The sequence below is a fragment of the Penicillium macrosclerotiorum genome (assembly GCF_028827735.1).
Source record: "Penicillium macrosclerotiorum strain IBT 26536 chromosome Unknown utg000010l_segment0_segment0, whole genome shotgun sequence".
Lineage (NCBI taxonomy): Eukaryota > Fungi > Ascomycota > Eurotiomycetes > Eurotiales > Aspergillaceae > Penicillium > Penicillium macrosclerotiorum.
The window spans coordinates 2,480,811-2,494,795 of NW_026643089.1; the positions used below are offsets into that span (position 1 = coordinate 2,480,811).

General features: G+C 45.9%; 5 protein-coding genes across 5 annotated transcripts; 2 read left to right on the forward strand and 3 right to left on the reverse strand.

The window, feature by feature from the left end:
• Positions 1-1,238: 1,238 nt before the first annotated feature.
• N7462_010500 (glycosyl hydrolase family 79 C-terminal domain-containing protein) lies at positions 1,239-3,012 on the forward strand (the record flags this gene model as incomplete). The annotated part of the gene is made up of 7 exons (XM_057082214.1): positions 1,239-1,369; positions 1,419-1,538; positions 1,594-1,841; positions 1,912-2,274; positions 2,336-2,418; positions 2,481-2,514; positions 2,570-3,012. 7 exons carry the CDS (start codon positions 1,239-1,241, stop codon positions 3,010-3,012), a joined length of 1,422 nt encoding a protein of 473 aa, XP_056929254.1.
• A 310-nt stretch (positions 3,013-3,322) lies between these two features.
• Positions 3,323-4,034, reverse strand: N7462_010501 (uncharacterized protein; the record flags this gene model as incomplete). The annotated part of the gene is made up of 2 exons (XM_057082215.1): positions 3,323-3,490; positions 3,678-4,034. The coding sequence occupies 2 exons, from the start codon at positions 4,032-4,034 to the stop codon at positions 3,323-3,325; spliced, it is 525 nt and encodes a 174-aa protein (XP_056929255.1).
• Positions 4,035-4,868: 834 nt separating this feature from the next.
• N7462_010502 (uncharacterized protein) lies at positions 4,869-6,362 on the reverse strand (the record flags this gene model as incomplete). Its single annotated transcript, XM_057082216.1, has 8 exons — positions 4,869-5,139; positions 5,197-5,205; positions 5,260-5,355; positions 5,419-5,565; positions 5,621-5,856; positions 5,918-6,022; positions 6,076-6,095; positions 6,152-6,362. 8 exons carry the CDS (start codon positions 6,360-6,362, stop codon positions 4,869-4,871), a joined length of 1,095 nt encoding a protein of 364 aa, XP_056929256.1.
• A 2,111-nt stretch (positions 6,363-8,473) lies between these two features.
• On the forward strand, positions 8,474-10,102 carry N7462_010503 (uncharacterized protein; the record flags this gene model as incomplete). The annotated part of the gene is made up of 4 exons (XM_057082217.1): positions 8,474-8,489; positions 8,546-8,705; positions 8,803-9,464; positions 9,519-10,102. The coding sequence occupies 4 exons, from the start codon at positions 8,474-8,476 to the stop codon at positions 10,100-10,102; spliced, it is 1,422 nt and encodes a 473-aa protein (XP_056929257.1).
• A 2,676-nt stretch (positions 10,103-12,778) lies between these two features.
• On the reverse strand, positions 12,779-13,574 carry N7462_010504 (uncharacterized protein; the record flags this gene model as incomplete). The annotated part of the gene is made up of 2 exons (XM_057082218.1): positions 12,779-13,219; positions 13,359-13,574. 2 exons carry the CDS (start codon positions 13,572-13,574, stop codon positions 12,779-12,781), a joined length of 657 nt encoding a protein of 218 aa, XP_056929258.1.
• Between the last annotated feature and the right edge of the window lie 411 nt (positions 13,575-13,985).

Below are 13,985 nucleotides of genomic sequence, written 5' to 3' on the forward strand. Positions count from 1 at the left end.
TCAAAATTTCCCAAAAGAGAACGCTACTCCTAGAGCGGCCTGTCATCCTATGCCAGCTTGCCCTAGCTTGGTTCAACTGAACTACGGTCCACATGCTCAATACACAGAGTGGTCCGACGGGTCAAGCCTACTTCTCAAGGGCTTTGAAACTTTCTCGAGCTCAGCAATGATTATATTTGTTTATTACTCTATAATTGTCAAAAATAATGATGATGAGCATTCTTACCTCTCAAAACATGACTATGAAGGAGGAATCATTACTCCTCAGGGTGTTGGACGTGTGTGTTCTCCACTTTGCTTGGCCCCATTTGGATAAACTCCTGCGGCACCTCCGAGATACTCCTTTCACAAGTCCAGCTTAGGATTTAGTAGATAAAATTATGCTGAGACATAATCAAGTTCTGTCGTGCACATGAACCTGAGCTTCTATGTGTATATTACCCGCCAAATTTAGTCTTTTCATCATTGATGTCAGAACACTTCTACGACTAGGAAAAAAACTCACCAGGGAATATTTGTTGATGTTTCGCCCTGTACAGAATTGTTGATTACCATGAACATTTGTAAACCCATGGCAACATGTTCACTTATGTACCCAGCATCGGGTTGCTCTGATCTGATAGGTCGATTCACGACTTAGGATGAAAGAATTTTAGATTTTCACACGCCCTTCAGCGAACACGTCCTAGATGAATCTATGGAAAGCAATCCAAAAGCATCTCCAGAAGATTTTCACTCATTCTTCAATAACTCTCAGTATACTGAATGGAAATACGAAGAGCTTGAATCTTGGCTAAATCAAGGGCGAGGTGATTCAAATGAGTTTGGAGCATATCTATTCATCGGAATTTCAATGCTCCTGTAGCGCTACACATCCCTGTTCAAAGAATTCAGTGCTGAGCTATTTTGGGCAAAAGTCTCGGGAAAATTCAAGCCGACAATAGCCGATTCAATCGCCGGTAATGATCTCTTCCAATACTAACCTATCACCATGTGATTTATTCCGAAACATACCTAAGGTCGCGAGGATCAATTACAGGGAATAAGCCCCATGGCATCAAGGAACATAGCCATAGTGTGGGGAAAGTAGATGTGGGGTTTGACAGACTGATTCTTGCAGAATGAGATCGCTGGATTCGCTTAAATTGACTCAAATGCCCATCAATATCTCTTGGCTCGCTTTATTCAGCATAATTATCCTATAGATTGTGTTTAACTGGCCTACAAAGGAATTCAGGATGGCTCGCTTTGTTCTACCCGTCTCTTTTCTGTTGCGAATTGCTATAGCGGCAGATTTGACCTTTACTGTTCCATCATCGCCGCCATCTAATTCCAGCACACAATTATCTGCCGCCCCCGTAGGTGTTTCGTAAGTGTCTTTGACTCATCTGGGTGAAATTTTATCGCTGATGACCTAGTCTTGAATTCTTTACATTCCCAGCCTACATGAATGACGTTGAAGCTACAACAACTTGTCTTCAAAATTTCAAAGATTTGACTGGAACATGGCCTCCCCTTAGGATTGGAGGCACAACCCAGTTAGTACAATCAATAAGTTTTTTATCGTGTTAGATTTGTGCTGACAGCTGTTAGGGACCGTGCCACATACGACGCTTCATTGAGTGAGGCGGTCGATTATACCGTTGCTAGCTCAGGAGATGCGCCGGATTCTCTCACCTATGGTCCTTCATTCATTTCGCTAGCTGCGGGCTACGGTGGAGAGGTCATTCTCGGTTTGAATCGCCGCCTGGACAACATCGCCAACACTATCTCTGCAGCCGAGCTTGTTCAAAGTGAAGCAGACAATCTCTATGCTATCGAGCTAGGCAACGAACCTAACTGTCAGTATTCAACTCAAACTTTCCGAAGTTCATCTCTGGGTCAGAAATGCTAAATCAATAATTTTTTCAGTTTACTCAAGCAGCGATCCTATTGCGAATAGCGAGTCATGGACTGCCGCAGCTGACTATGCCTCGCAGACCAAATGGCAGGACGAAGTCTGTGGCAATCTGTCTACGACTAATGTCATCTCAGCTGGTGTTTATTTTGGGACTTCACCGATGAGTATTGCTGGGCTTACCGCAGATGAAGGAACCTCAAATAATTATGTTAAAACATATTGCTCTCATAACTATCCCCAATCAGCCAGCACGGCTGATCTGGAAACTCTCATGGGACACAGCGATATTGCGTCACAGATCGCAGAATTTGCCTCGGAGGTGTCTGCAGCAACTGATGAGGGTAAACCCCACATCTTTGGAGAAACAAACTCTGGTAAATCTTTCCTCTTCATGATGGATAATTGATCTTACTGACAATCATTGTAGCAACTCAGGGGGAGGTGGTATTAGCCCGACATTTGGGGCCGGACTATGGATTCTTGACTACGTTATGCAAACTTTATTAATGGGCACAAAGGTATGGTTTTACAGATGCTTTGATATTGCCAACCACCATTTTCTAATCAAATGTCTGCATAGGCCCTTTACTTCCATCAAGGTACTATTGGAAACTGTGAGTTGAAGATTCTGTGAAATAAATAAAAGAGGTTTTACTGATAAATCAAAAGGTCAGTATTGTTGGTGGGGTCGATACGACATGGGCGCCCCCTACTATGGAGCCTACTTTGCGACTATGGCATTAGCGGATGCCGATCAGATTGCACCGCTGGACAGCCAGACTACAGCATACGCCGCCTACGCAATTTACAAGTCAGGAGTCCCTACCAAGGTGCTTCTATACAACTCAGATTATTATACCAGCGGAACGCGCTCCTCGCAGACTTATGTACTTTCCGGCCTATCTCCATCCAGTGTCACTGCAAAGCGTCTCACGGCTCCTTACTCTACATCCCGGGTCGATCAAGGAAGCAACCCAACGATTGCCGGCCAAACATTCGTAAATGGAACTTGCACCATTCAGGGAACAGAGAGTATTGAAACAACTACCGTCTCCAGTGGTAAGGCTAGCTTCATACTGGCTGCTTCTGAAGCCCTTTTAGTTTATCTATAAACACAGAACTAAACTAAAGCCTGGTTTACTCATGATTTATAGTTTTTTATGGTCAGTTATGTAGCCAAAATTGAGGTTGAAACAGGATTTTGATTCATAAACAGGTCACTACCTTGCTATATGCAGTAACATTAGAGAATACATCTAGCTAGAGACCGAGATATATCTTTGGCTTGGAATGCAACATAATTTGTCAGATCCTTATTCAAACGATCTTTCTTTAAATATATAGAGAGACCGAATCCGTACTCATGGGGAGTGGATTAGGTAACACAGCTTAGTTCGCCTTGAAATACGAATTCGAAGAAAATCACTCAATTTCTCGACCAAAGTTCTTGCATTGGCCCATTCTTCCCGTAAATAGGATCATAGACTGGTATTGGTAGAAGCTCACATTTGTAACGCTTTTTTCAGTTTCTACCGGCGAATCAAGTGCAAGCTCGGAATCGAAAGGCCTTTCAACAGAGTTCTGGTCACTCTATATATGGAACGCATTCTGAGTATATTTTGTTGAAATAATTTGAAAAGGAAAGACAGCATACTAACCAATGAATAAAATCCAACAATCTCATACCCTTCTTCCACTTCTGTTACAAAATGGGTCACTCCAGCCTAGGTTGTATTAGTAAAATAATAGCGAACACAAAGTCTAGGCACATTCTGACCGGAAATATAAAGACATCTCCAGCTCGAGAAACGAATTCAACGCCGACAGGATTTCCATCGCCATCTGTTTCTGGATCGAGAGGCGACTTCCCTAGAAGGTACGTAGCACTACCGTGTAAGACCGTGTACGCCTCGTGGGCAATTGAATGATAGTGTGGAGTGGCTGCCAGTGTTTCTTTCGAGATCTTCCATTGGCCACCTTTCACCCACTGACTCGTTTCGATAGCGGCAAGGGCACCCTCTAGTGTTTTATCAATCAGTGCATTCCGATACACAATAACTGGGATTGTCGAATTCGGTGAATGAGCTGTTGGTGGCACAAGGAACGTTTCGGGTGCGACTCGATTTACCGCCATTATAGTGAACGAGGGCTTGTGGTTTTTTCTCTTTCACGGCGACAACTGACTCACCAATTGGGCTGTTATTTTTCCAGAGATCGTGCAATTCCTATGCCCAGGTGAGTAAGTGTTACTATCTGAAAATTCTGGGCTAGAAATCAAGCGTGGGAACATCAAGTAAGTCAAAGTTGTTTGTCGGTCTTCATTGCATTTATTAGGTTTCTCATCCGATGCTGCCCGGGTTCAAATGCCAAATGCGGGCATCCGAGGCAGCCCGGGGGCTGTTCCCGAGAGACAAGCGGCAACCCAACCGACTGGTGCGGAATGCAGATATTGCCATACGCGAAGTCAAATGAGTCTGAGTATCAATACCCCCGATAACTTCCAATCCATGAGCCCTGCTGCAAGTGAAGCTATAGTGAAAGAGATCAGACGCACAACTTTGTTGGTTTTAAAATGAGGTTGTTGTTTTCTCTGCTAGTCTTGTCTGGACTTTGTCGGATATTCTCCATCTGTATTTTGTACTATGCATGGTTGATTATCTGAACAGTTGTTCATATGATAGTCAATTCATTACTACTCATCTTTTTCATGGATCAAAATAAACAACTTTGAAGAGCATATGTACAAGGAGGTACGTAAAAGATCAGAAGCCTTTGTCATGATTCTCAACAGAATCAAGATCAAGTTCATGAAATTATAGATACATCTAGTACGACAATAATGTGGCCTATCATTCAAAGGAAAAGAATTGCCAAATCAGAATTTACATCACCAAACAGTCCAATCGCTTTCAAGCTGCATCTGCAGAAACAAATGAAAAAGGATATCAGGAATAGGAGCACCGTGTAACTATCGAACAAGATCTTCTTTCCTGGTTGACTCTATTATGATCTCATGGTGAACCTGCACCGCCCCATTTGCTGACTCGGTCAATCGCGAATTGCTGCCAGATGGACTGACCCGCACGCCGTAAACAATATCTTCGTTGAGCTCATAATACGACAGGTCGCCGCCATAATTGACCACCTTGCGTGATTGAGAGCGTGAGGTACCGACTTCTTTCGATCCTTCGAGGTAACTGTTGGCTGGGCGGCGTGGATAGCTGCGCTTGCGAGACTTGCTGTTGAGTAGAAATGACATTTCAGGAAAGCATACTACTAGAAAACCCGACACTAACTCGGCACATCTTTTATTTTGTTATCATTATGAGCGATATAGAGCAGAGACAGTAAGAGCTCACCCCCAGAGAAGAATGTCCGGTTGAGTCCATGTGGTATCTACACTGTTGCTGTATTGGATACGGACGACGAAACCAACAGTGCTGAACACGGGGGCACTGCTCAAGTCAGTATCATGATTTACATTGGTCTGAGCCTTTTCAGTGTACAAATTGCCATACCATAAACCAAATGTGAACACAGCAATAACGAGAATCTTCTTGGTTCGGTTCATTTGCAGTTTCCAAGCAGCGTGCATAGGCAAAAGAAGAATGATATAGTCTGTAATCGTATTGAACAGGCCACTGGCGTTAAGAAGAGCCGAGACACTGGGAATCATTAGCCATTTACCAGAAATTTACGGACAGACACGTTGAGACGAACTTAACGCAATGCCCGGGAATTGACTTGTCGAAAATTCTAGCTCTCGGTATACACTCCAAGATCTTGACGAGAGTTGTACTAATGTAGAAGCCTAACATGATCGCGACGAGAGATAATATGATCATATCCAAGGGACTCCACCTAATGGGCGAGAAAACTCGTCGGTAAAGCCATAGCACGGATAGCTTGGTAAACATGATAAAAACACCGTATAACACCGAGGCGATATTAAACCACTGTGGAGAACAACAAAATATTAGCCAAGCTAGCAGTGTAATGAGAGCGATAGTTACCTACATATCCTGCATCTTCGGCCTGTGCTGTTGTGATGTCCCACGCGTGTCGCCCGCCATAGTGGGCCATGACGGTCCTCATGACTGCACAGTATGATACGATCCCGGCCTGAAAATATAAGTTATTAACAACTTCCCTTTTCTTCCTCTCTTTCTTCGTACCCATGATATTGTCACCAGCCCTATTTAAGCAAAATCAGTAAGTGGCTCAATATTAGGAAACAGCAAGAGTCCTTACAGTCTTCTACAATCCATGTCCTCTTTATAATTGCGCGGGCCCACACCCGACAAGCGAAGAAGATGGTGACAGCAGGCAAAGCTATACCAATCGTGATATTCGTCTTGTAAGTTAATGTTTCTGGGTGCTCGAAATTTGACTTCACGCCCGCCGGGGGATCTATCCACGGAGTGAAGGTCGACTGTGCGGCCGAAGCCGTCGTTGTAGTCATACTCAATGGCAGCCAGCAGATTCCTCTTGAAAACAAGTAGACTGTTGTGAGGAAGGTAAATGGCTGGTACAAAGACCACCTAAGGTAGAATTACTCAAATGATGGTGGAGCAAATAGATAGTAATTCAATTAATACCAAGCAAGTAGCCATTGCCCCAGAAGCTTAGTAACTCAAATAATAACCACTCAAGGCACGGAGAGCTGACATTAGTCTGAACAATAGGAACAAACCAAAGTTCACCCCCGGCCCCTCGGGCCATAGTTACATTTTTAGCAAAGTTTGTGTTGGGTGAGCGACCGGGGATAGTTACGGAAGAGAGATTGGTGGCAGCAGAACACGCACCAGTCACGAATCACCTGCAGATAATCAATATCATTCTCGGTACGTATTCGCGTCTTCTGAAAATTCATGCAGTGGGCACGGTCTCCTAAACCGTCTACTGTAGGTCTATGCTGGGACCATCTGTCCTCCATTCAGAAGGATACATACTACCTAGGACAAATATCAAACAGGCTGTCTCTTACACTATGGGAAGGGCTAGTGGCAAGTTCGAGTGGGCTGCTGAAAAGAAGATTGGGCGTTTGCCTCTCAACACAGGATTGCTATGCTACTGAAAGTGTATGCATGGCTTTGGGGGCTAAATCCTGTTTCGGCAGGATCTACCCGTCCCCCAGCCCGTCAGCACCAACATATGACCTGCCAGCAAATGAAATCCTCCCAGGAAGCGGGCGCCCCTTTTCTATGTAACGTGGAGGCGAGACGGGGATTGGCCTTTCTCCGCACGTGAACAGCTTTTGAGTGGTGCTTGATAGGCCATGCAGCCCGAAAGCAGACGGAAGAACGTGGTGAGCTTCTTTCTTGTATGTCGGCGGCCCCGCCCCCTAGCGGGCTCGTGTAGGTTCAATGGCGGTATATTCTAGATTTTAAAAATTGTGTTCATCAAAAATATTCTATACAGTTTTACTCTTTATACTAACTAATAATTCAACAATGCCAAGATGAATAGAATCTAGCTATAGGATCAGTTTATCTGGATGAGTATGGCTGAGTAAAATCTCAATTCTCTATAATCATTTTTTCGTATGGAACTTCTGCGAAAAGAAGATAATGCACGCCCTGGGGGATATACGGCGTGGCGGAGTGCACCCACCCTACTCCGTACTCCCCCTCGGAATGAGTGGGGACGCTGAGCGCCCCCACTTCGACCGTAATCCCATGAGAAATAGCGAAAGCTTAGAGAGGGATCATCTGGGATGGTTTACGAATCATAAGCAGCGTTACCTCTGGACGGTGTTAGTCAAATTAAATAAGGATTCATTTATCATGGGCTCTCAGAGTGGATTTCAGATCGCCTGGGAGCATGGTCTATATTCCAACCAGCCAAGGGGCTTTCGAAGGGTCGAGAAATTTTATTTCCACGCAGAACACGCATGTTTTCTTTTCATCTAGGTAGTTACCTGGCATTTGCTGTGCGGTTTCAAATTAGACGTGCAGCACAGTCATTCCTTATTGTTTGTTCCTTATTTCATTACCACTTCACGCGTATTTACATATCCTTCGATATTTTGTGATCGATGAGACCGTTGTGCGATATAATACGTAGTATTTTAGGAGGTTCTTTGAACCAGCAGTTGTATCTGTACCAACCACCGAGTATTGAGTACTTCATAAATACCATAATCTTATGGGTAGGACATGCCTTTTGCGCCACCTACAATCGATGTAACCACCACTGTTCCAATTCCCAGTGTTCTATATTGCCGCTAATAAGAGTGAGCACTCGCGGTCTCGCCCATGCCAGACACTAACAGGGGACGGCCACGACCAGTCAAATCTCACGGGCGAACCAGAAACGTACGACTAACAAGCGCCCCACTCGCACCATCAAACTAACGAGTAGTCCTGCATACTCCGTAGTCGGCCCCCCTTGTAAGTACAAAGATGCCACTCTCGGCGCACTTTCTTCCACTTTAGTTTTTGATTTTGAGACGCACAAAAAGAGGATATCTAATGGCGCTTCGCTGACTTCACTGCTATTTCCCTTCCGTCTCCTTAATTTTCCTCCTCGACCCCAGATAGCCTCCTCTGCATCCCAACCACGTTGCAAAAAATGGGGATTACTCCAGGTATTTTAGTCTTCTTCAGTTTTGAATTCTGTCCATCGATCGCTGACTCTCGGCAGAGCATAATACTATTAATCTGATGCCGGGTTCAGGCCGGCCAAGCGATGAGGATGGCCCTGCCTTTCCATCCAGCGTCGACGATGCCGCACTCGTCCGCAAAATTGACATGCATGTAATGCCAATGCTGTTTGCCATTTATTTCGTCGCATTTTTGGATCGGTACGTCAGTTGATCTGTCATTTGTTTATACCAGTGTCAAATTACCATCAATTGATGGGCGCATTTCATCCCTTGATTCGAGCTGATTCCCGCCCAGAGTGAACATTTCCAACGCGCTCACAATGAGCATGCCCGACGACCTGAATTTGTACGGCCACCGGGAAAATATTGCCCTTCTCATCTTTTATATTCCTTACATTATCTTTGAAATCCCATCCAACATTGCCATGAAGAAACTTAAGCCGCAATTCTGGCTGTCAGGCTGTATCATTGCCTTTGGTATTGTCATGCTTGGCCAGGCCTTTGTTAAGAGCTATGGTGGTCTTATTGCGACTCGTTTCTTTCTTGGCCTTGCTGAATGCGGTATCTTTCCCGGCAGTTTCTATCTGATTAGCTTTTGGTATAAGCGTGCAGAAGCGCAGAAGCGTTTCACCATGTACTGGTCCTCGGTTATCTTTGCTGGTGCCTTCGGTGGCCTACTTGCCTCTGCTATTGCCAAAATGGACGGCATGCGTGGCCTAGAAAATTGGAGATGGATTTTCTTGCTGGAAGGAGTTGCATCCATCCTGATCGGCATTATCGCATTGCTGTGCTGCCCTAATTTCCCCCAGCAGGCATCCTGGTTGACTGAAGATGAAAAGGCCGCAGTGATTGCGAAAACCCGCAACTACGAGGATGACGAGGCCCCGGTGACGAAATCTGACTTGGCTGAATTCTTCAAAGACCCCAAGTCGTACCTGGCTGCGATCATGTACTTCAGTAAGTTATCATTGTCCAGTGCTGCTTGTTCATGGTGGTAACCCGATCAAATAGCTATTGTGGTTCCTATCTACGCCTTCTCTTACTTTGCCCCGACCATTATCAAAGCCCTTGGATATGGAACTATCCAAACTCAACTGCATAGTGTGCCCCCCTTTGCCGCTGCTCTTGGACTTAGTTATCTTACGGCATATTTTTCGGACCGATGGAACATCCGTTACCCATTCATTCTCCTTGGTGATCTGCTGATCATTATTGGTCTGGCCCTCATGCTGACCATGCATGGAACTAGCCACTTTTCCGCGGAGTATCTCGGCATTTGCTTCATCACTATGGGCGCCTTCAGCTCCGGCGCTATTATCATCTGCTGGGTCTTGATGAACATGCAGGGCCATAAGCAGCGCAGTATAGGGTCCGGCTTTGTGATTGGTGTCGGTAATGCCGGTGGTATTGTCGCTGTGTTCTGTTTCACCAAAGATGATGCCCCATTGTACAAGCGCGGGTACTGGATTCTGATGGCTATGGCGCTCGTGGGCACGTTGATAACGGTGACATACGGCCTGGTGATTGCGCGTGAGCGCCGTCGTCAGATCCATGTTGACAGCAAGTCGGACAAGGAAAAGATTCTCTCCTTTTAGAGCTGTAATTTGACGTTTCCATATTTCTTGCTCTGAACATCCTTATCCTTTGTGGATGGGTGAAGTGGACAAAGGAATACATCGTCTCAGCTTCTTGAGATCAGTGATTCATATCTGGACCCAAGTCAGATCGACGACACAATATAGACTGTACTAAGAGTATAATAGCTATCTAGAATAAGTGACAGATAAAAATATCCTTGAACCCTTCGTGATCGAAAGGAAAATATCTATCAATAATGGTTGTGTTTGACTAGGCAACTGCCTAGTCGCCCTTCAAGGTTGTGTACAGCCCATTCTCACAAATTTTAACGGATTGTTGATCACCCATCGTTTGGTAAATATGATTCAACACTGTCAGACACAAAGATCCAAAGACACTCTGTGGGGCATAATCCTTTTTCGTGTTAAGTACTAGCGACGTCGCCTTGGTATTATATAGAGTATATATTTTGTCTAGAACAGATATCAAGTAATCTCACCCGGCTAATCAGTATGATGCCCTTAACATATATATATTGGATGTGGCAATGCTTTTTACATTTCTATCAAAAGTTCATATTTATGCAGAATCGTTGGTGATAGCTTTAAGAGGTAGTATTATATAAATTGGGTTGCTTGAATGGTGAACGGGAACATCGTTGATATTAATCGCTTCGAGTTGGAAGTGTTTTAAATCCGGATTACACAAGGAAAGATGAATATTTCAGTTATATACTCACCGTGACTCAGTCTACTACGTCAATTGATTAGCATATATTCAGTGATACCGACGACTGCTGGACGATCTAGATGCGTGAGCATTCATCTCGATATACTATATCTCGATTGATAGTAGGTACTGATGTGATGCACCCTTGCTAAATCTTAACCCTCAGGAAATACGGATAATCTCTTATGAAGCGACCAGTTTACGTGCTTAACATCACGCTCATAACGATATATAAGGGATTTCTACGGTCGCTCGCAGGATCCCACAAGCAATTAAATTGACATTTTTGGGTGGCTGATCGCGCACTTCAACCCCCTCAATTCAATTAGTGCGCCGTCGAAACCTTAAAAGATCTTCGCGTCAATGATACGTAATATCAGAGACGGAGATTTTTAAGATAGATGTGAAAAGTGACTGTTCAGCTTAATAAAAATCCAAGTCCATCTAGAGACTCAACAAACAGAAGTTCATTGTCTATTGTGGATCATCCGCTTGTTTTCGTGTCTATAATCGATAAAACAGGCCCAAAAAAGTCATCGATAGCGTATAATCGTACTGAAATGCGTGATAAATGTTCCAAATTTTCTGCTCTGCTAAGCATGTAACTTGTCGCATTCAGACGAGCCAAAGCAGGAGGTAAGATGGATGTGTTTCTTTTCTACGATTGACGGGAGGGGGATAGAGAATTCGGGATCTTTAGCAGAATATAGGTCCAGGAGGGTCTAGAGCCCATAGAATATCACATGCCGCTAATTTCAAGGCCTCCATGTGTTTGTTTTCGATCGAATAAAAAACAAATGCCCAGCCCATCATGGCCCCCATGATCCTTGAGCGCTTCACTGGAATCCTAGTGGGGCCACAATCGTGGAGCCTAGGCGTGCGTGATTTTGTATGAATCTGGTTCCGACAGCGAAGTGACCACTGAGATCTGCTGGAAGTGGGGGCATTTAGCTACGTCACCGTGAGCAGACAGTGGTGAAATCCTGGTGAACCTGAACCTTTTAGCACGCTAGTGCTCAAAAAAGGAGCAGCAAAACTCCGACATGGGAATGAAATACGAGGGAATCTATTTCGACACGCAGTGCCCCGATATTTGGATGTTGAGATCTAGCCCCTTGGAAATGAGGCGGGAAGGCACAGCTGTAAACTGTGGATCTTGGTGGGAATTGTGGATTCCGCCTAGATCTGCTCCAGCATTCTTTCTTGGGCGGTGACTACGGTCGATGAAATAGTCCGTATGCTCTTGTATCTTCACCGTCAAGTCAACACCTGTATCTTCAGGTATACTACATTGCGTGTCTCCATTCAACCAGTCTGTCGGGGAAGCGGCTGGGTACAGTACTGTTCGACGGTCGGCCCCAGTGGGGGAAAGCCTGTAGGCCCCAGTGGGCGCGCCCGTGGACCAAAAGCTCCGCACAGTGACAGCCTGCATGGATAGCAAGGCGAGGAGTGGATCGAGATATCAACATGTGGGCTTTATTGGCTCGTGGGCGATGCAGTCCGATCCACTGTTCGTCCGTGGCTAGCGCGATCGCCCCGTGTGTTGTCTTGTGTTTTTGTACCGATGTCACATCACAGATTTGTGTTGACGATCATCCAGTTGCCTTGGCTGCGCAAGAACTGTTCGCAATTGGGTGTGGCGACATATCTCAGCAGCGCGTTGATTGATGCTCTGTACAGGAGGTACTTCAGTATAGACCCCGAAGTTTGATACGTGGCCCGAATCCTACAGTGCCTGATGCATAATGCCGAATCCCAGCTGTTTCTTCACTGAGAGCGAGTTAAAAACAAAGGAAAGATGAACTAAGATATGCTCCCTTTGCATGGAATCAACAATGCACGATGTATCAAAATTTAACCAAAAAGAAGAGAGACGCGAGCTAAACCCCAACGCTAAAAATCCCAAATTCCAATGCGTAAGCAAGGTCTTTATACCTGCTAACCCTCCCTTTGCTCGCTTCTCATTACGACTCCGCTGTGACTCGCTTCAATCGTATCTCCAGCCCCTGCGCTCCCGGTGGAAGATCTGCCCCGTCGTCTTTGCTATCAAAGTACAACCGCCAGACCTCCCGGCCATCGACAATCCCCAGTTGTTGGTCCACTTGATCGCGATCGCCATCTTGCGGCAGTCGCACAGCCAGCCACCCTTCCCATCCATCGAGCGTCACATACTGCTCATCCTTGGTCCAGTCAAAGGGCCCGCAGATATGGCCCTCGCTGTCGGGGCGCCCGCCCCAGCGCAGCTCATGAGTCGCCTCATCACAAAAGACCCAGCGCAATGTCGGGGTTTCCTCGCCACTGACCGTGACCAGGCCGGCGGTATTGCTAGGCTTGAAGTCCGGATGTGTATAGAAGCCGCCGTTAAACGGCACCATGCTCGCACTGGGGTATTTGGTGATATAGAACTATAAGATTGAAAATTGTATACCCCTCTCCCACATGTGAGGAGGGAAAGACAGCCGGAGGGTCAGCATACCGCCAGATTACCAGGCCGGAGACAGTATTATTCTTCCGACGAGATGTCGGCTGTATGACGGAACTTACTTTCCCGTCCAGACCCACTTGGACCTGGGCATTGTGCACCTGCTGCCGCAGCTCCGGCGTGCCCTGGCTTAACGAGCACGTCGCCACTAGATGGCTGCGTTGCTTGCGTGCTGAGTTGCGCCGGTTTTCCTCCTGATCTCGGGTACTTTGCGTCGCCTCGTTCAGGCCGATCATGGTCGGCAGCATGGCCGCCATCATGGCAACTCCTAGGACCATGGTGATTGTCGTGAGGAACAAAAGGGCGAAAGAGGGGTAAACAGGGGATTCAAGGCGCAGGTACGATCTTAGAGGTTTTGGGAAAAATGAGGGGAAAGAAGCAAGCAATACGGGCGTGGGTTGGGGGATTCAAAAAAAATCGGAAATGCCCAACGGAGAGCTATGTAAAGGTAGCTCGTTCAGCGCGGCGGAGACCATGCAGACAGGTGGATCCGATTCAAGTGGAGAGTGGAGAGATTGACTCCGTCTGCTTGGAAGCTCAGGTGGACGGTTGGATATTATCCTTCCGGTCTGGGATATAGTTCAGGGTAGTTCGGTATAGTGGGATCCAGTAGATGCCATCGAAGTCCACTCCACCTCCATCCATTGCATCATCCTTTCTGCAGCTGAACCAAAGGAGCGCTCACAATC